At 44.8% G+C, this 19,588-nt stretch overlaps 1 protein-coding gene across 4 annotated transcripts in view; it reads left to right on the top strand.

Moving 5' to 3' along the window:
* Positions 1 to 1,546: 1,546 nt before the first annotated feature.
* The window catches only part of GCH1 (GTP cyclohydrolase 1), a 94,432-nt gene continuing 76,390 nt past the window's right edge, over positions 1,547 to 19,588 (top strand). Inside the window, exon 1 of one of the 4 annotated variants that reach the window (XR_010109810.1) lies at positions 1,547 to 4,716. Coding sequence is in view for 3 of the 4 variants with exons in the window: in XM_034937585.3 (XP_034793476.1) it covers positions 4,374 to 4,716 (343 nt within the window). In the remaining variant the exon portion in view is untranslated. The remainder of the gene's footprint in view (positions 4,717 to 19,588) is intronic. The other 3 variants (XM_034937585.3, XM_008957051.4, XM_055097607.2) reach the window with 3 other exon arrangements.

The raw sequence follows: 19,588 nt of genomic DNA, 5'->3' as shown, positions 1-19,588 counted from the left end.
CCTTGGTGTTTGGACAAATTGAAACTGTGGCTTTCTTCTGCTGTTATACCACAACAACAGTCAACACAGAAGACTCTGTGACCAAATGGGTGGGGGTTTTCTCCCACACACCAAGCAGGGGACATCAGCTAGGTGTCCTCCCTCTTATTCAATTCAATTCTGATTCTGCCTACCTGGAGATAGCTGTAGATCCCACAAGTTGAAGGCTCAGTCCCCAACACTGGCCCCTCCTTTCCACCACTCACAAGTCTGGGCCTCTGGAACTTTTGATTGACTGGCTTCAAGTTGGGGTTTCCACAACCCCCTCTTTGGGTTCAATTAATTTGCTAGAGTGACTCAAAGAACTCAGGGAAATACTTATGTTTACCAGTTTATTATGAAGGATATTACAAAAGATACAGATGAAAAGATGCATAGGGTGAGGTATGGGGTAAGAGGTATGGAGTTTCCATGCCCTCCCTGGGCACACCACCCTCCAGGAACCTCCACATATTCAGCTGTCCAAAACCTCCCTGAGCCCTGCCGTCTGGGCCTTTTATGTTCGTTGTATAGGCATGATTGAAGCATGGACAGCCGTGTCAAGGTGTGATTGACCTCTCTGCGCAGCCATGCTTCCTCCAGGGTATGAGGCAGGACACTGTTTGCAATGAGGGTTTATGATCCGTAATCAGAAAGGCGGGAGATGATTAGAGTCCTGCCTTTAGTGAGTGGAAGGGGAGTAGAAGGTGAGAGAGAGAGAGAGAGAGAGAGAGAGAGAGAGAGATTGATTCTATTTTCTGAGGCCTACAGTGCCCCAACATTGTAACAAAAGACTGTGAGTTATGAACCAGGTACTATGGCTGAAAACCTACATATACATGTATCATCATATCACACTTGGCAAACAACTCTTTGTACATTTCTGTAGCACTGCAGTGTTCAGTCTCTGACTTGGTGTGTCTCTCTCATCTGCCTCTTTGTTCTGCTGCTGTCCTAGAAATTAGAGACTTTAAAAAATTCCTTGGCTTTTTGGTAGAAAGAAACTCCCAGACTGGGTCCAAGCTGAAAATGAATCCCTTACTGGGTGAAAAACATGGATGCGGTAACAATTCCTGGCTGTAAATGCTCATAATATTACTGTTGAACCATTTTATGCTAATAAATTATCTGGGACATACTTCCCTTTTGGTTTATTCCTCTTTTTTCTCCTGTTGCTACTTATAACCATCCTTGTCAACTATCTACATTTTACTATTAAATTATTCATATAATGTTGGTGATTTCAAAGTTTTCTTGTATTATTTTTGGGCATTTGGCCGAAAGGCACTGCCTCCATTTTACAAGTTAGCATGTATCCAGAGGCCCTGTCCTGCAACAAAGGTGCAGGTGCCTCAGTGGCAATATGTGTAAGAAAATGTTAATTTTTAGGGTAAAAATTTCATTAGAAACTGTCTTTGTGGAATACAATATTAGTTAATCTTTACACATGTTTTTAAAGGAAGACAAAAGATTGCCACTAAAAATAAGTTTGTACTGAAAGCATCTCTATCTACTCTCTCCATTTTTAAAGTACCTCACTTAGAATCTTTGTTTTCATTTGTTAAATGCAAGGTCATCCTTTGAATGTTGTCTTCAACTATGCTTGAAATAGCTTGAGACCCAGCAGATAATTCTGACCAGGAGGTATCAGCAGACAGTGGGCAGCACAGTTAGAGGAAAAAAATGTTGCAGGGCCCCACTCCCAATAAAAACCTACAATAAAAAATTTAAAAATTTTAATAAAGAGGAAAATGACAAAGAGGTTTTCCAAAGGATGTTCATATTCTCTATTTAAAAACCCCACTGGGCCGGGTACGGTGGCTCAGGCCTATAATCCTGAGCCCTGGAGTTCGAGACCAGCTTTGGCAACATGGTGAAACCTTATCTCTACCAAAAATACAAAAATTAGCCAGTCTCATAACCCGCTCTTAAATAAATAGATTAAAATTTAAAAATAAATAAATAAATAACCCCACTGATATGAACATTTCTTCCATTTTGGAGTAAAGGTGCCTACAAGGCTAGGCAATGTCCATATTTCTTTCCTGAATGTTTCCAACGGGGCTGCGCCTAGAGCAGATGTATCATAAATACTAATTACTTATTATAATGACCAAGCTACATTGTTAGCATAGAATAATTCCACAGGCTTCCCTATTGGTTTGTTTGATCCTAAGCCTATTAATACCTGCTTCTATGTCAGAAAATCTAAATTAGGCCAGGCATGGTGGCTCACACCTGTAATCCCAGCACTTTGGGAGGCCGAGGCAGGTGGATCACCTGAGGTCAGGAGTTCGAGACCAGCCTGGCCAACACGGCAAAACCCCACCTCTCCTAAAAATACAAAAAATTAGCCGGGCATGGTGGCAGGTGCCTGTAATCCCAGCTACTCGGGAGGCTGAGGCAGGAGAATCGCTTGAACCTGGGAGGCAGAGGTTGCAGTGAGCCAAGATCGTGCCACTGCACTCCAGCCTGGGTTACAAGAGCGAAACTCCATCTCAAAAAAAAAAGAAAGAAAGAAAGAAAAAGAAAATCAACATTAGACTCCAAAACAGGCCAGGCGCGGTGGCTCACGCCTATAATCCCAGCACTTTGGGAGGCTGAGGCAGGTGAATCACCTGAGATCAGGAGTTCCAGACCAACCTGGCCAACATGGTGAAACCCTGTCTCTACAAAAAATACAAAAAAAATTAGCCGGGCATGGTGGCAGGCACCTGTAATCCCAGTAACTTGGGAGGCTGAGGCAGGAGAAAAGCTTGAACCCGGCAGGCGGAGGTTGCGGTGAGCCAAGATCGCACCATTGCACTCCAGCCTGGGCAACAAGAGCAAAACTCCATCTCAAAAAAAGAAAAAAAAAACAAAAAAACAAAACTCTGAAACAAATAAAATATTAATGGCCGGGCGAGGTGGCTCATGCCTGTAATCCTAGCACTTTGGGAGGCCGAGGCGGTTGGATCACCTGAGGTCAGGAGTTCAAGACCAACCTGGCCAACATGGTGAAACCCCATCTCTACTAAAAATACAAAAATCAGCCTCATGTGGTGGCATGTGCCTGTAATACCAGCTACTCAGGAGGCTGAGGCAGGAGAATCGTTTGAACCCAGGAGGCGGAGGATGAAGTGAGCCTCAAAAAAAAAAAAAAAAGAAAAAGAAAAAAATATTATTTTGATACATGTTTTAAAGTTCACCTTCGGCATTATGAGATAATCCCTCAAGTGAGGAAAAAGGTCCATTTTTTAATCTCAAAGAAAACAGTTACAGCAGATGTCACTGGTTAAGAGTTCAGTTGGTGAATAGCATTTCACAATTTGTACCAACATCTGGGGAAAGACGCTTTGCATGGAACTGTAAAACAATTGAGCACCAAATCTGCACAACTGCGTTTCTAGAAAATGCAATGGGTTTTATAGAGATGAGGTCTTGCTATGTTTTCCAGGCTGGTCTCGAATTCCTGGCCTCAAGCGATCCTCCCGCCTCGGTCTCCCCAAGCGCCGGGAGTACAGGCGTGAGCCACCGACGGAAATGGATTTTAAATGAAAGTCCTATCTTCGTTTGCAAATCAATTTTTCCAGGATCAAAGTTCTAGCAACCATAAATCCTATCCTTCTAGACATAGGGACCCACATAAGGGCCACTTGATGTGGCACTTGCCCCGACAGCGGTGCCACCTGGCCCCTAGGTGGCAGGTGGGTTTTTAACTAAACCCAAGAGTCTGAAGTCACATTATTCTCTTGCCTTGAAAGCTTAAGAGTTGGTTCCTAATCGGTGGCTTAACTCGGTCTCTCTCCAGGCAAGGCCACCTGTTTGCTGATCTTTCACAGGGCGAGGGGACCGGAGCCCTTCAATGCAGCGCCCTCTTGGCCTGAAGAGGGGGCGACTGGGCGCCCAGACCGCGTCTTTCTCACTGAGATCCCAGCTCCTGGACGACTGCCTCTTTTCGGGTTCGGCTCATTCCGCAATAAGTGGAGGGGTCCCGCCGGATCCTAGGGGCCGGCGCCCTTTTCCTTCCCTCCCTGCGCTTGCGAACCCCTCCGGGCGTCTCCGGAGCCGCGACCCCTGCTGGGGACCCCTGGGGCGGGAGGCCGAGGGGCGCGGCGAGGGCCGTGACGCGAGGCGGGGCCGGCCAATGGGAGCGCTCCGCGGCGCAGGCTGAGCCGCCGGGCCATAAAAAGGAGGCGCGGCCGGGCTTTCCAGCCTGTGGCCGCTCCCGGCTCGGAGTGTGATCTAAGCAGGTCGCGTACCTTCCTCAGGTGACTCCGGCCACAGCCCATTGTCCGCGGCCACCGGCGGAGTTTAGCCGCAGACCTCGAAGCGCCCCGGGGTCCTTCCCGAACGGCAGCGGCTGCGGCGGGTCCATGGAGAAGGGCCCTGTGCGGGCACCGGCGGAGAAGCCGCGGGGCGCCAGGTGCAGCAATGGGTTCCCCGAGCGGGATCCGCCGCGGCCCGGGCCCAGCAGGCCGGCGGAGAAGCCCCCGCGGCCCGAGGCCAAGAGCGCGCAGCCCGCGGACGGCTGGAAGGGCGAGCGGCCCCGCAGCGAGGAGGATAACGAGCTGAACCTCCCTAACCTGGCAGCCGCCTACTCGTCCATCCTGAGCTCGCTGGGCGAGAACCCCCAGCGGCAAGGGCTGCTCAAGACGCCCTGGAGGGCGGCCTCGGCCATGCAGTTCTTCACCAAGGGCTACCAGGAGACCATCTCAGGTCAGTGCGCCCGCGGGCTGCTAGAGCGTGCGGGCGGCGGGGGCGGTGCTTGCAGGAAACGCGCGCCGGCTCCAGGAAGTTTCCGGAGTTGCCTCACTTTTGGCGCAGGGAGCCGGGCGCTGTCACCTCCGAACCCGCCCTAGCCTGCCGCCCTGCCGAGGCCCTGCGTGGGGCACAGTCGGGGCTTCCTGGGTGGCAGCGACCTCTCAGCCCCGGAACTCGCTGCAGCCGCCTTCCAGGGGCCCTTCCCGCTCCCAGCGCGCAGCCCTCCTAGAACGCCCCGGGTGGGCGTGGACGGGAGCCCGGAGCCCTCTCCCCTGAGCGCCCAGCGCGGGATTCTCGGGGCACCTGCGGTTCCAAACTTGCCCACGATAAGGATCACCTGGGCACTTGCTGCGGCGACGGCTTCCTAGGTAGTTCCTTATTGAGATCCCATTGTCAGGGTGTGTATCTGGATTGAAGCCTTGGCGCGATCCTTCCCCGAAACCTCGGGGACCTGCATTCCCAGTGATTTGCCAGGGGATCGGAGTCTTAGAGTTGTGCTTTTTTTTTTGTCCACCTCAAGTTTACTCCAGTTCAGGACATTTACAAAATTCGGCACAATTTTGGGCACGGGCTTCCCCGGAGTTTGAGGTGTGAGGTTGATTGGGTAAGTTTGCTGCTGAAATCTGTTTCCTCCCCCCACCCCCAACCCCGCAAAAAGCAGTAAAGCTACTCCGGGATTCGGAGGGCTCCGTGGGTTCCAGGACTCAGTCTCATCCTCGCACCCTCCCACCCTAAAATAAAGCCGGGTTGACCCGGTGCTGTTAGCGTCTGAGGCGTGTCGGCTTTTCACCCAGAGGGTGGGGATGCAATCAGTGTGGGTAGGATGCAAGATGGGGTGATGGAGAGTGGAAAATGGGGACTTTGCTGCCTGTTGGCCAGAGAAGCAGTATTGATCTATGTTTAAAAAAATAAAGCTTCTGGCTTCTACAGCTGGGACCAAAGACATTATTTTCCAGCCTACACCTTCCGTGTGTCTTGGTGACATTTATTTATTTGGCCTAAGAAGCATTCTACCGTTCACTGTTTTTTGAAAGAAAAACAGTGCGCTGGAAAGGCAATCTCCCTGCCCCAGTTATTTCTCTGAAGGAGTGTAGAGCGATTCCACCAAATAGATCCTGGGAAAAAGAAAGTTATTTTTTGCCCAGTCTTCCACACCCCAAAGGAAGGGTGGGGAATCAGAATGTGAAAGAGACGGGGCCCCAAAAGGAAATGATGCTACACTCTAAAACCGGCAGTGACTTCTAGTTCTGTTTCCAAATTCACTTTTTTTTTACCCCTCAATTGCAAAAGTTTGGAATCTCAGAAGTGATTTCAAAATACAAAGACTGAAGAAGAAACTTTCAGTTTTCTGTGGGATCAGCTCTTTGGAGGTCTAGGGCTTTAAATTTGTGTGTGTGTGTGTGTGTGTGTGTGTGTGTGTGTGATATTTCACAATGTAATGAAATGTCTTCTTAAGGCCTTACTCATTTTGCCCCTTGCAGACGCAGAAAGTGGTTTACTCCACAGCGTCGGCCAGGCTTTGGGAATCCTCCCTTAAAGAGAACTCATAGGACAGTGTTCTGTAATCTAGCATGGATCTAATTACCCAAAGAGAGAGGAATTTCTGACCCTGAGACAGGTCACAGAATTATCTAAAGTGACTCACAGAGTTACTTGAGAAATGGTTAGCTGAAATATCTCATGAGCGAAGATTCATTTAAAGAGGATTAATAACTGCAAAGAACACATCATTCCACATTAGAAAACTATTCTGGTTGGCCGAGCTCGGTGCTCACGCCTGTAATCCCAGCACTTTGGGAGGCCGAGGTGGGCGGATCACCTGAGGTCAGGAGTTCAAGACCAGCCCGGCCAACATGGCGAAACCCCGTCTCTACTAAAGATACAAAAAAATTAGCCGGGTGTGATGGCAGGCGCCTGTAGTCCCAGCTACTCGGGAGGCTGAGGCAGGAGAATCACTTGAACCCAGGAGGAGGAGGTTGCAGTGAGCCGAGATTGCACCACTGCACTCCAGCCTGGGCGACAGAGGGAGACTCTGTCTCCAGAAAAAACAAAAAAAACAAAAAAACTGTTCTGGTCAAGTTTTACTATTTAAAAAGTCCATGGGCCGGGCGCGGTGGCTCACACCTGTAATCCCAGCACTTTGGGAGGCCGAGGCGGGCGGATCACCTGAGGTCAGGAGTTCGAGACCAGCCTGGCCAACATGGGAAAACCCATTCTCTACCAAAAATACAAAAATTAGCCGGGCATGGTGTCAGGTGCCTGTAATCCCAGCTACTCAGGAAGCTGAGGTAGGAGAATCATTTGAACCCTGGAGGCGGAGGTTGCAGTGAGCCGAGATCGCACCATTACACTCCAGCCTGGGCAACAAGAACTAAACTCCATTTCAAAAAAAAAAAAAAAAAGTCCATGGATGTAGAGACACTGCAAGATTAGTAGTTGTCAGGGACTGGTGAGAAGAGGGGGATGGGTAGTGATTGTTTAATGAGTATGGAGCTTCCTTTGGAGCTTCCTTTTGGAGTCATGAAAATGTTCTGGAACTAGAGAGTGGTGATAGTTGCACAATATTGTGAATGCCACTGGATTGTAACTTCAAGATGGCTAAAAATGACCAATTTTATATATATTTTACCACAATATAAAGACAGGTTTTGTGGCGTGCCTGCAGTCCCAGCTACTAGGGAGGCTGAGGCAGGAGGATAGTTGTTGCTCGGGAGACCAGCCTGGGCAATGTGGGGAGACCCTGTTTCAGAAAAGAAAAGTCCATGGAGCGGACCATTTAAGATTATTATTATTATTTTTATTTTCATGTTTTTGAGACAGGGTTTGGCTCTGCTGCCTAGGCTGGAGTGCAGTGGCGCAATCTCGGCTCACTGCAGTCTCATTCTGCTGGACTCAAGTGATCCCACCTCAGCCTCCTGAATAGCTGGAACTACAGGCTTGTGCCACCATGCCCGGCTAATTTTTGTATTTTTGATAGAGACGGGTTTTTGCCATGTTGCCCAGGCTGGTCTTGAACTCCTGAGCTCAAGGGATCTGCCTGCCTTGGCTTCCCAGAGTGCTAGGATTACAGGTGTGAGCCACCATACACAGCCCATTTAAGATTATTATAAGCCATTAATTGAATATAATCATGCATTACATTATGATGTTTCCTTCAATGATGGACGACATGTATGAAGGTGGTTTATAAGATTACAATGGAGCTGAAAAATTCACATTGTCTAGTGATGTCTTGGTGATCCTGACCTGTGTAGGCCTAGAGTAATGTGTTTGTTTGTGTCTTAGTTTTTTCCTCTCGTCTCCCCCATGTCTTAGTTTTTAACAAAATTTAAAAATTAAGAAAATTGGGCCAGGCATGGTGGCTCACACCTGTAATCCCAGCACTTTGGGAGGCCAAGGTGGGCGGATTACTTGAGGTCAGGAGTTAGAAAGAGACCAGCCTGGCCAACATGTTGAAAACCCATCTCTACTAAATATATAAAAATTAGCCAGATGTGGTGGCTCATACCTGTAGTCACAGCTACTTGGAAGGCTGAGGCAGGAGAATCACTTGAACCCAGAAGGTGGAGGTTGCAGTGAGCCGAGATTGCACCACTGCACTGCAGCCCGGTTGACAGAGTGAGACTCCGTCTCAAAAATAAATAAATAAATAAAAATAAAAATTAAAATTAAAAATAGAAAAAGGTATAGAACAAGGATATAAAATATTTTTGCACAGCTGTACAATGTGTTTTTGTTTTAAGCTGTGTTATTACAAAAGAGTCAAAGTTTTAAATACATTAAACTGAAATTATTGAAGAAAAAATATGTTTAGTGTAGCCCAAGTGTACAGTGTTTATAAAGTTTACAGTAGTGTACAGTAATGTCCTAGGCCTTCACATTCACTTACCATGCATTCACTGACTCACCCAGAGCAACTTCCAGTCCTGCAAGCTCCTTTCATGGTAAGTGCCCTACACAGACATACCATCTTAAGTCTTTTCTACTATATTTTTACTGTACCTTTTCTATGTTTAGATGTCTTTCTAAAATTATTATTATTTGCATTTTAAATATAGAGGCAGGGTCTCACTGTTTTGCCCAGGCTGGTCTCGAACTCCTGGGCTCAAGTGATCCTCTCCTCTTGGTCTCCCAAAGTGCTGGGATTAGAGGCATGAGCTATCCCACCTGGCCTACATATCTTTAAATACACAAATACCATTGTGTTACAGTTGCCTGCAGCATTCATTACAGTAACATGCCATACAGGTTTGTAGCCTAGGAATAATAGGCTCTACCGTGTAGCCTAGGTGTGTAATAGGCTATCTCATCTAGGTTTGTGTTAGCACTCTCTTCCTTCAATGTTTGCGATATGAAACTGCATTTCTCAGGTGTTTCTCAGAATGTATCCCCATTGTTAAGCAATGCATGACCGTACTTTTTAATGGGTTAAAAGCTTTACGTGGATGGTCTTGGTTCATCTTCCAGTTTTCAAGTAAACATTTCTCTTATCCCCATGACAAGGCAACTGAGGCAGAGAGGTTGACACAAGTAGTAGAGCTGGTATTTGAATCCAGAGAGTCTGACTGCAGAATTCTTAGCCACTTCCTTATACTGCTACACAGAGAACTGAATCAGTGTACCCTATCTGTATATTTCAAACTGTGAATTGGGTCAACAGCATTAAAAAAAAAAGTGGAGTAGCCGGGCGCGGTGGCTCACGCCTGTAATCCCAGCACTTTGGGAGGCCGAGGCGGGTGGATCACCTGAGGTTGGGAGTTCGAGACCAACCTGACTAACATGGAGAAACCCCTTCTCTACTAAAAATACAAAAATTAGCCAGGTGTGTTGGTGCATGCCTGTAATCCCAGCTACTTGGGAGGCTGAAGCAGGAGAATTGCTTGAACTCAGGAGGCGGAGATTGCAGTGAGCCAAGATTGCACCATTGCACTCCAGCCTGGGCAACAAGAGCGAAACTCAGTCTCAGAAAAAAAAAGTGGAGTAGAGGTTGGGCACGGGGGCTCAAGTCTGTAATCCCAGCACTTTGGGAGGCTGAGGTGGGCAAATAACGAGGTCAAGAGATCAAGAACCCCGTCTCTACTAAAAATACAAAAATTAGCTGGGCATGGTGGTGCGTGCCTGTAGTCCCAGCTACTTGGGAGGCTGAGGCAGGAGAATCACTTGAACCCGGGAGGCGGAGGTTGCAGTGAGCCGAGATTGTGCCACTGCTTTCCAGCCTGGCGACAGAGCAAGACTCCATCTCAAAAAAAAAAAAAAAAGTGGAGTAGAATGGATAAGATCAGTCTATCACATATAGTAAGGACAAGTGTTTTGAGAAACTTCTTCTTTTTTTTTTTTTTTTTTGAGATGAAGTCTCACTCTGTAGCCCAGGCTGGAGTGCAGTGGCGCGATCTGGGCTCACTGCAAGCTCGGTCTGCCGGTTCACGCCATTCTCCTGCCTCAGCCTCCTGAGTAGCTGGGACTACAGGCGCCCGCTACCACACCCGGCTAATTTTTTTTTTTTTTTTTTTTTTTGTATTTTTTTAGTAGAGATGGGGTTTCACCGTGTTAGCCAGGATGGTCTTGATCTCCTGACTTTGTGATCCGCCCGCCTCGGCCTCCCAAAGTGCTGGGATTACAGGCGTGAGCCACCGCTCCCGGCCGAGAAACTTCTATATAGGTTTTATAGGTATAATTGTGTGTGTGTGCACTGGCTCCAGATGTAAAATGCATTTCTTACTGTAGGTTGTAGTCAAAAGTTTGAAAGCCTGTATCTAGGGGATCTGTTTAAGGATTTCATATTTCTTTTTTTTTTAAAGAGATATATAATTAAAGAGAAGACAGAGTAGTGAGAACAAGGATGATGCTGAACTTAAAGGAATGAACCTGAAATGTGGTGGGGTCTTGGACCAACCTGGATGGCAGGGAGAAGGAAGGATACTGGTGGGAGATAGGAGTGAGTGGGAACCCACATCTTTAGGTCCATAAACACTTCTGCACAATCCCTTTTATTTCTTTAGAGAGCATGAGTCAAGTGGCCACTATATATTGTTTTTGGATAAGAACATACTTCTCTGAAGGTCACTTTTCTGTGCTTGTAAACAGGATACAGGACTTTATATCTTTTATATATCTGTATTCTATATATTAACTCCTGGTTAGTAATGTTGACTTAAGTGTTGTAAAATTTAAAATAAGTTGGTATTTTACATTCTTCAAAATCCATTTTTCCTCCCAGTTCCTCTTGTGTGGATTGATCCAAATTCCTGGCATTCTGGGGAATTTGTTCAGTTTTCCCTACGTTGCAGCATCTCTCCATGACTGTCTCCTTGTGCACCTTTTCCCTACTTTCCAGTGTGTACCTTCCATGGGAGCATCTGTGGTCATCTGTGACCAGGGCGGTGTCAGGGTTGTATAGGTTTCCTAGTACTATTCCCTACTGGACTGTAGCTCATGGGCTAGGAGGGAGGGCTGGAGGAGACGCTATCATCTCTCCCAGGAACTGGCTGTCCTTTGAATCTACATCACAAGCTGATCCTTGGACCAGCTCAGACCAGCTCATCTTGATCTATTTCTGTCCCATTTCAGTTTAGCTGTATCCTAGTTCTCTTAAATATTCAAGGTTTTATCTTGGTGAGTTCTCCTTTCTATATAAGGTACCTTTCCTGTATTTCCACTATTCTTTTATTCAGAACCTACACTTAGTTAAATTGGAGAGTCTGCTATTCTCTGAGGGCCTTGATCTTCATGCCCCTGTAACTGACCCTTCCAGGTATACATGGGAACAGCCTTTCAGACAGCATTATCTACCAAGGATTGAATGGGTATAACTTGTTCCATCAGTTGTTTTTTATGAGTTTTTGGGAATATGCAAGAGTCTTGACTCTGTCACATTTCCAGTTAAAGTAGGTTTTAGCTTGTCTGCCAAGACAGTTTTTATAAATCATGTTAACAGTTCAAAATTTTGGGAAGCATGCATATAATCCAGCGTGAGGAGATGGCATTGGAGGTGGCTGACTGCTTCCCTGTGAGGGCTGAGGAAGCACAGACACTGGCAGTGAGTCATATCCCCACCTCAGCCATTTTCACTGGAAGATTATGTCTATTCACTAAAGATAATGGGAGGCAATTAGATACTTTGTTTATACAAAAATGCATCTTAGACACTTCATACTGAAATGTAGCAATCACAAAAGGTTTTTCTTTTTGAATCACAAACCTCTCGGATTTATTAAATTAGACTGCTGTGGTGAACTAAGAATTTTAACAACTTCTAAGATGTGAAGAGGAACAAAAACATAAACTATTTACTATTCTCTCCTATATCATGGGTGAAAGGTGAGTTTATATCCCAAGTTTTAAAGTATATTATAGAAATGCTCTTCTCATCATTAAGAGGTACTATTTTAGATGTGTAGCTCACTCAAATTTTGATCCATTAATAATTTTTGTGCTTGGTTTGTTAATGAACACTTATATAGGACTTAGTTGTGTTCATTGCCAGAAAGAGCACTGTGAATAAAGAAGAAAAAATAACAAGGCACTTGACATATTATATGATTGGAATTTTGGACATGTCTAAGTGGAATAAAACAGTTAAGAAGTTACTGAGAAAGGGGGAGAAAAGCCAATCCTAATAGTTTCTTTTAAAAACGGATTATCTATAAACAATTTTTCTGACATGGGAGGAAAAATCAATATACATAACTTCACTATAGCAAGCAAAGCCTTCGGGTTGGTACTCGTACTAGATTCCCAGGGCTGCTATCACACAGTACCGCAAACTAGGTGGTTTAAATGACAGAAATAAACAGTCTCACAGTTCTAGAGACTAAAGTTCCAAAATCAAGGGGTCAGCAGAACCATACTCACTCCAGAACCTGTAGTGGGGGAGGCTGTCCTTGCCTCTTCCCAGCTTCTGGTGGTGGCCGTCAGTTGATGGTGTTCCTTGGTTTGAGCTGCGTCACTCCAGTCGCTGCCTCTGTCAGTGTCCATGTTTTTGTTTTGTCTTATAAGAATGTCAGTCATATGAGGCAGGGTCCACTTTACTCCAGTATGCCTGTGTTAGTTTAGCTAATTACATCTGCAACAACCCTACTTCCAAATAAAGTCACATGCTAAAGATACCTGGGGTTTAGGACTTCAACATATCTTTTTTGGCGAATGGCACAATTCAACTTGTATTAGTACTAAATACTATTATTAAAAAAATTAGTAGGAATTTTACTACAATTTCATTGATCATCAAGTACTACGCACTTCACTGAACGCTGGGAATGCAGGATGAGCAAAACCAGGTATAGTTCCTGCCTTCATGGAACTTACAGCCTAGCAGATAGAATCACATGAAATAGAAATGTGTTGTGAGATTGAGAAATGTGATGATAAACAAAAACACAGCTCAGTGAGAGCACTTGGCATAGGAACTTGACCAATGCCAGGAGATGGAAGCATGAATGGGTGAAGCGATGCTTAAGCCGACTGATGTTCTGAGTAACAAATACTGCTGATGGCTTACTTTGTGCTAAACAGTGAGTTTTTACATGTGTTACCTCATTTGATCCTCACAGTAGCACGATGGGGTAGGCAATATTATTCCCATTTTATACATAAGGAAATTGGGGCACAGAGAGAACTTTCCCAAGACTGTATCTTGAAAGTGGCGGAGCTGAGAGGATGATACAGAATGAGAATCATGGTAATCTCTGGTAGGTGATTTAATTTTAATAATAATATTTTACTAATTTATTTGAATCATTTCTCCCTTCTTCCTCACCTATCCCCGCTTTTGTATTTTCTCTGCTGTTTGCTTTGTCCACCTCTAGAAACCCTTCCATGCCTGGGCATTCCCCACCTGACTCATTTTGCCAGTGATTTCTATATGAGGACTGTAATTTGAGTCTAGTATTTGGTTGAGTAGACTGCAGTGTTAAAACTCACCAGGAGAGGGCAACTGTCTAATCATTGGATCCCAGATTATGAATCCTGGATTATGTGAACAATTCTCAGTTCCAGGTTATGCAAACAAATATGTTTCCCATGGTTATAAATTTGCTAGAGTCTATAGTAATTAGATTGGGATATAATTTGTGTTGGGTTATGCAAAGAGTATCTGAACCAAGTTAAATCTGTTATACTCAAGGCCAAGAGGACATTCATTTACTAGAATTTTATTCTATTGGAGCCCATTAGTAGAAATATTTATTTATTTGGAGACAGAGTCTTGCTCTGTCACCCAGGCCAGAGTGCAGTGGCATGATCTCAGCTCACTGAAACCTCTGCCGCCCAGGTTCAAGCAATTACCCTGCCTCGGCCTCCCGAGTAGCTGGGATTACAGGTGCCCACCACCATGCCCGGCTAATTTTTGTATTTTTAGCAGAGACAGGGTTTCACCATGTTAGCCAGGCTGGTCTCGAAGTCCTAACCTCAAGTGATTGGCCTGTCTCAACCTCCTAGAGTGCTGGGATTACAGGCATGAGCCACCGCACCCGGCCGGAAACATACAATGTTTGTCCTTCATGTCTGGCTTATTTTACTTTGCAAAATGTCTTCAAGGTTCATCCACATTAAAAACATCTATTTTATTTTTATTTTTATTTTTTGAGATAGAGTCTTGCTCTTCCGCCCAGGCTGGAGTGAAGTGGTGTGATCTTGGCTCACTGCAACCTCCGTCCCCTGGGTTCAAGCAATTCTCCTGCCTCAGCCTCCTGAGTAGCTGGGATTACAGGTGCCCACCACCATGCCTGGCTAATTTTTGTATTTTTAGTAGAGACTGGGTTTCACCGTGTCGGCCAGGCTGTTCTTGAACTCCTGACCTCAGATGATCCGCCCGTTTCTGCCTCCCAAAGTGTTGGGATTACAGGCGTGAGCCACCACATCAGTAATTCATTCTGTACAATGTTGTATATTCTCAACACATATTATATTTTAATTTCCTTATTTCAAGAAAACCTTAGAATTGAAGATACAGTGGTTCCCCTTATCCTTGGGGATCTGTTCCAAGACCCCCAGTGGGTGCCTGAAACTGAGGGTAGTACCAAACCGGATTGCCATCATTCAGAATAAATTTCTGTTTGTGTCTTCTACCCACAAACTTCATGCCTTTTCCATCTTAACTAAGCACTTACCATGTGCTGTGGCCATAGCTTTTGCAGTCTGAAGTACAACAACAGTACTAGCATGAATTTTTTTTTCCTCCTTCACAGTTTCACAGACAGAAGATTTGTTCTTAATATAGTTTTAGCAACCTCAGCGTAATGATTTTGTTCATTAATAAACTGAGAACTTTAATCTTTTTCACTTGAAGGAAACACAGCTTCTCTTTGGCATAACTGAATTGCCAATGTCACTACTCTTGTGGTTTAGGGCCATTGTTAAGTAAAATAAGAGTTACTTGAAAACAAACACTGCAAAACTGAAGGTTGATTTGATCACTGAGATGGATACTAAGTGACTATTAGGTAGGTAGCATAGACAATGTGGATCCTCTGGACAAAGGATTGATCCATATTCTGGGCAGAAGGGCTGGAGATTTCATCGCAATACTCAGAATAGCGTGCATTTTAAAACTTATGAATTGTTGGCTGGATGCGGTGGCTCATGCCTGCAGTTCCAGCGCTTTGGGTGGCCGAGGCAGGTCACTGACTTGAGCTCAGGAGTTAGAGACCAGCCTGACCAACATGGCCAAACCTCATTTCTACAAAATGTACAAAAATTAAGCAGGCGTAGTGGCACGTGCCTGTAATCCCAGGTACTCAGGAGGCTGAGGCACGAGAATCACTTGAACCTGGGAGGCGGAGGTTGCAGTGAACTGGGATTGCACCACTGCATTCCAGCCTGGGTGACAGAGGGAGACTGTGTTTAAAAAAAAAAAAAAAAAAAAATGCCAGGCATGATGGCTCATGCCTGTAATCCCAGCACCTTGGGAGGCCAAGGCGGGCGTATCATTTGAGGTCAGGAGTTCGAGACCAGGCTGGCCAACATGGTGAAACCCCCATCTCTACTAAAAATACAAAAAAATTTGCTGGGCATGGTGGTGCACACCTGTAATCCCAGCTGCTAGGGAGGCTGAGGCAGGAGAATTGCTTGAACTTGGGAGCCGAAGGTTGCAGTGAGCCGAGATTGTGCCACTACACTCCAACCTGGGTGACAGAGTGGGACTCTGTCTCAAAAAGAAAACAAACAAACAAAAAAACCTTATGAATTGTCTATTTCTGGAGTTTTTCATTTAATATTTTCAGACCATGTTTGACCAAGGGTAACTGAAACTGTGAAAAGTGGAACTGTAGATGGTCTCTATGAGTAGTCACTGTTAAAGGGGAAACAAAGATGATTGTTGGCCTGATCTTGGCCTTCAAGGAGTAAAGGGGTTCTGTGTAGTCAGAGGGAAGCTGGGTGCTTCTGGTGGAGAGACAGGAAAGTCCAGATGTTATGGAGAAAGTAGCTTTTGAGTTGAACCTAGAAGGAAATTCATTTTGAGTTTTTTTGGGTTGTTTGTTTTTTGCAGAACGTGTCCATGCTGGTTTAGAGATTATGGTCTAAGTGTTTTTCAATAAAAGGCATACACTAACATTCATAGTTATCTGTACCAGAGTTAAAATTAAATGGAGTTTTCAAGGCAATTAGATTTATTTTAAGCTTTTAAAAGATCAATATTAATGGCATTAGGGCCAGCTCCTTTATCTGATGTCTTTAAAGTTCATTCTGGCCATAGTCAACCCTTGTAATGAATTTTAACCTGACACATGTTGCTACTTCATCTAGTCTTTGTAACCTGGTTATTTATTTATTTTTTGAGACGGAGTTTTGCTCTTGTTGCCCAGGCTGGAGTGCAATGGCGCGATCTCATCTCACCGCAACCTCCACCTCCCAGGTTCAAGCGATTCTCCTGCCTCAGCCTTCCCAAGTAGCTGGGATTATAGGCATGCGCCACCAAGCCTGGCTAATTTTGTGTTTTTAATAGAGATGGGGTTTCTCCGTGTGGGTCAGGCTGGTCTCGAACTCCTGACCTCAGGTGATCCGCCCACCTCGGCCTCCCAAAGTGCTGGGATTACAGGCATAAGCCACCGCTCCCGGCCTGGTTATTTGTTTTATCTGCAATTATTCTTTCTCGTGAATCCCCTTGGCTAATCATGCTCACAAAGTTCTGACACATATACCACCTGAATATTTCTAGGATCTGAGTCATCTTTCACTTAAATTACAATAACCTCTTAACTGGCCTTCTTGCCTCCTAGCTTGTCCTGCTCTGATCCATTCATGCCAAAGTGATTTTTCTAAAATTGAATAAGTTTTTTCCTTGCAAAAAACACTTGATTGATTTTCTGTTGTCTTTCCTCACCATTGCTGTGAGGTTTTGTTCTGTTGTAGCCTCTTGCTACATTTTTTGACATTTTTTTCTTATCTTCCATCGCATTTCCTCATATAGGGCAATTTAGTATTTTAGTTTAGTGCATAGTTTAGTGCACAGTTAATCTGAGAAACCACTCTGTCTCATTTCCTTGCTGGAGCTGGAGACCCAGGTGAAGATCCTGAGGTTTGTTCTTTTGCAATGTTTGGCCTTTATTATCTGCCCTCCTCCTGTAATTTATTTTACTGTCCTTTTTGTTTTTGGTTGGCAACCATGGGGAGGTGGCTGCTGCCTCTTGCTTATCAACAACTATTGCTTATGGAGACTTCTGTGAACAAGCAGCCAGGTTTAGGTGAGGAAATTGGCCGTGACTGAGTTCTGGGTGAATTTTTCGAGGTCCAGTTGGTCCAAATGTTTGTGATGTGCAGTCCTAAGAGGCCATGGCTCTTCCTGTGAAGTGTGATGTGTTTTATGTATCACACATTAGTTTTTATTTGTCCTAAGCAGGAATCAGAACTCAGTTCAATAGAGGCCATTGACAAACATCCCAAACAAGGAATCTCTCACTAAAATAGCTTAAAATATAATTTTACCTGTGTGGTCTAGGCATTTGTGGTACAGTGTTCATTAGCAGTGAGGAAGGGCTATGCGTGCCTGGAGATCAGATGAGAGGCCTTAACTCAGTGAGGTCGCTGACTAGTTGACTTTAAGGCATAGCTGCTGTAGATCATACCCCTCTAATTGACCCCACCATTTATCGTTTATCACATGGGCAGCCCTGGAGGTATGCCTCTCTGATGGCCTATCAAAAAGAATCTGCCCTTCAGCTTCAAGGAACAGTTTGCTGACAGCCTCCAGCTGTTAGTGCTGTCAGGCTTTGCCTCCACGGAGGCCATACTTATCCCATGCTGCGTGTCCTTTCATTCTGGTGTCATCTCTTTCTCCCCTTCTACCCCTCCTCCACCACAGTAAACAGCTTTTTGAGGGCTGGGGCTGTTTACAAGTGAAGTAGTTTATAAAAAGTAGATGCACATCTTTCAGCTTCATATTTAGCATGTTGGAAATTCTGTTCACTGATCTAATTCTGAAATCTCCTTGGTATTTCTTAAACTAGTTGTATAGGCTGGGTGCAGTGGCTCATGCCTGTAATCCCAGCACTTTGGGAGGCCGAGGTGGGCAGATCACCAGGTCAGGAGATCGAGACCATCTTGGCTAACACGCTGAAACCCTGTCTCTACTAAAAATACAAAAAAAAAAAAAAAAAAAAAATTAGCCGGGCGTGGTGGTGGGTGCCTGTAGTCCCAGCTACTCGGGAGGCTGAGGCAGGTGAATGGTGTGAACCCGGGAGGCAGAGCTTGCAGTGAGCGGAGATCATGCCACTGCACTCCAGCCTGGGCGACAGAGTGAGACTCCATCTAAAAAAAAAAAAAAAACTAGTATGTCAACAAAGCTTTGTCCTGCTGTAATGGGAAGAACAGCTAGCCTGGGCTAGTAATATGCTAACTGGTTTATGAACTTAGGTAGGTGAGTCACTTGACTATTCTGGGTCTGTTCTGAAGGGAGAGGCAGTAGGACTAGGAGTTAAATTGTCATGCCAAGGTCTCTGAGCATGGGTGGGCCTGTCAGAATTGTCATCGCTCACTCTGTTGACTTCCAGCAGCTGACAGGCAAGGCCCTAGGAAGCTCTTCAGCCTCCTTTCCTTGCTAGAGGTGCTGTTTTCCCTGGAAATGTTCAAGCCCTGCAAATCGTTTCTATAGTAACAGGTCTCTGTCTTTTTTCTTATAATGCAGATTTTTGAAAAGGTTTCTTATCTAAATGTTCTTGGGATCTATGGTCTTCCTACCTGTAGCTCCTTTGATTAGACAGAGCCTTTATTAAAAGACTTTTCCCCCCAAGAATGTTGTTGTTGCTTCTACCAAAATAATAACCAGTTGTTAGTTTTACTAGTGCTTGAAGTTTTAGTTTATTAATAAAGCTTCATATAAACTAGAAAAGGAGTGGTTGGGTAGAATAGTAATACCGAAAAAACTAATATTCACTGTTAGTCTCATGTATTTGTAAACTTTAATTTTTTATTATGTAAAACCTTCAAACATAAAAGTAGTCAAAATTATATAATAGACACCTATATACTTACCACCTAGATTGAAAACTAACATTCTGCCATATTGGCGTAGTTTATTCGTTTACTGATAGTAAATCAGAGACATGTATTTAGAGGTGAAATGTCACCCTAAAAAGCGTTTTTCTTAATGATTTACACCACCCTTAGTAAAATTAGGTATTCATTCCTTCATATCGTCTAATACCTAATATATATTCACATTTCCTCAGGTGTCTCAAATGTCTTTTACTAATGATTTTTTCCAACAAGGATCCACTCAAGGTCCATACATTTGCATTTGATTATTACGTTTTAATCTGGAATAGCGCCTACCGCCCCCAACCCCTGCCACTGCTTTATCAGAGAGGTCAGTTGTCCTGTAAGATACTCTACC

Source organism: Pan paniscus, chromosome 15 (assembly GCF_029289425.2).
Source record: "Pan paniscus chromosome 15, NHGRI_mPanPan1-v2.0_pri, whole genome shotgun sequence".
Taxonomy (NCBI): domain Eukaryota; kingdom Metazoa; phylum Chordata; class Mammalia; order Primates; family Hominidae; genus Pan; species Pan paniscus.
This window is presented reverse-complemented; position numbering and strand designations above follow the sequence as displayed.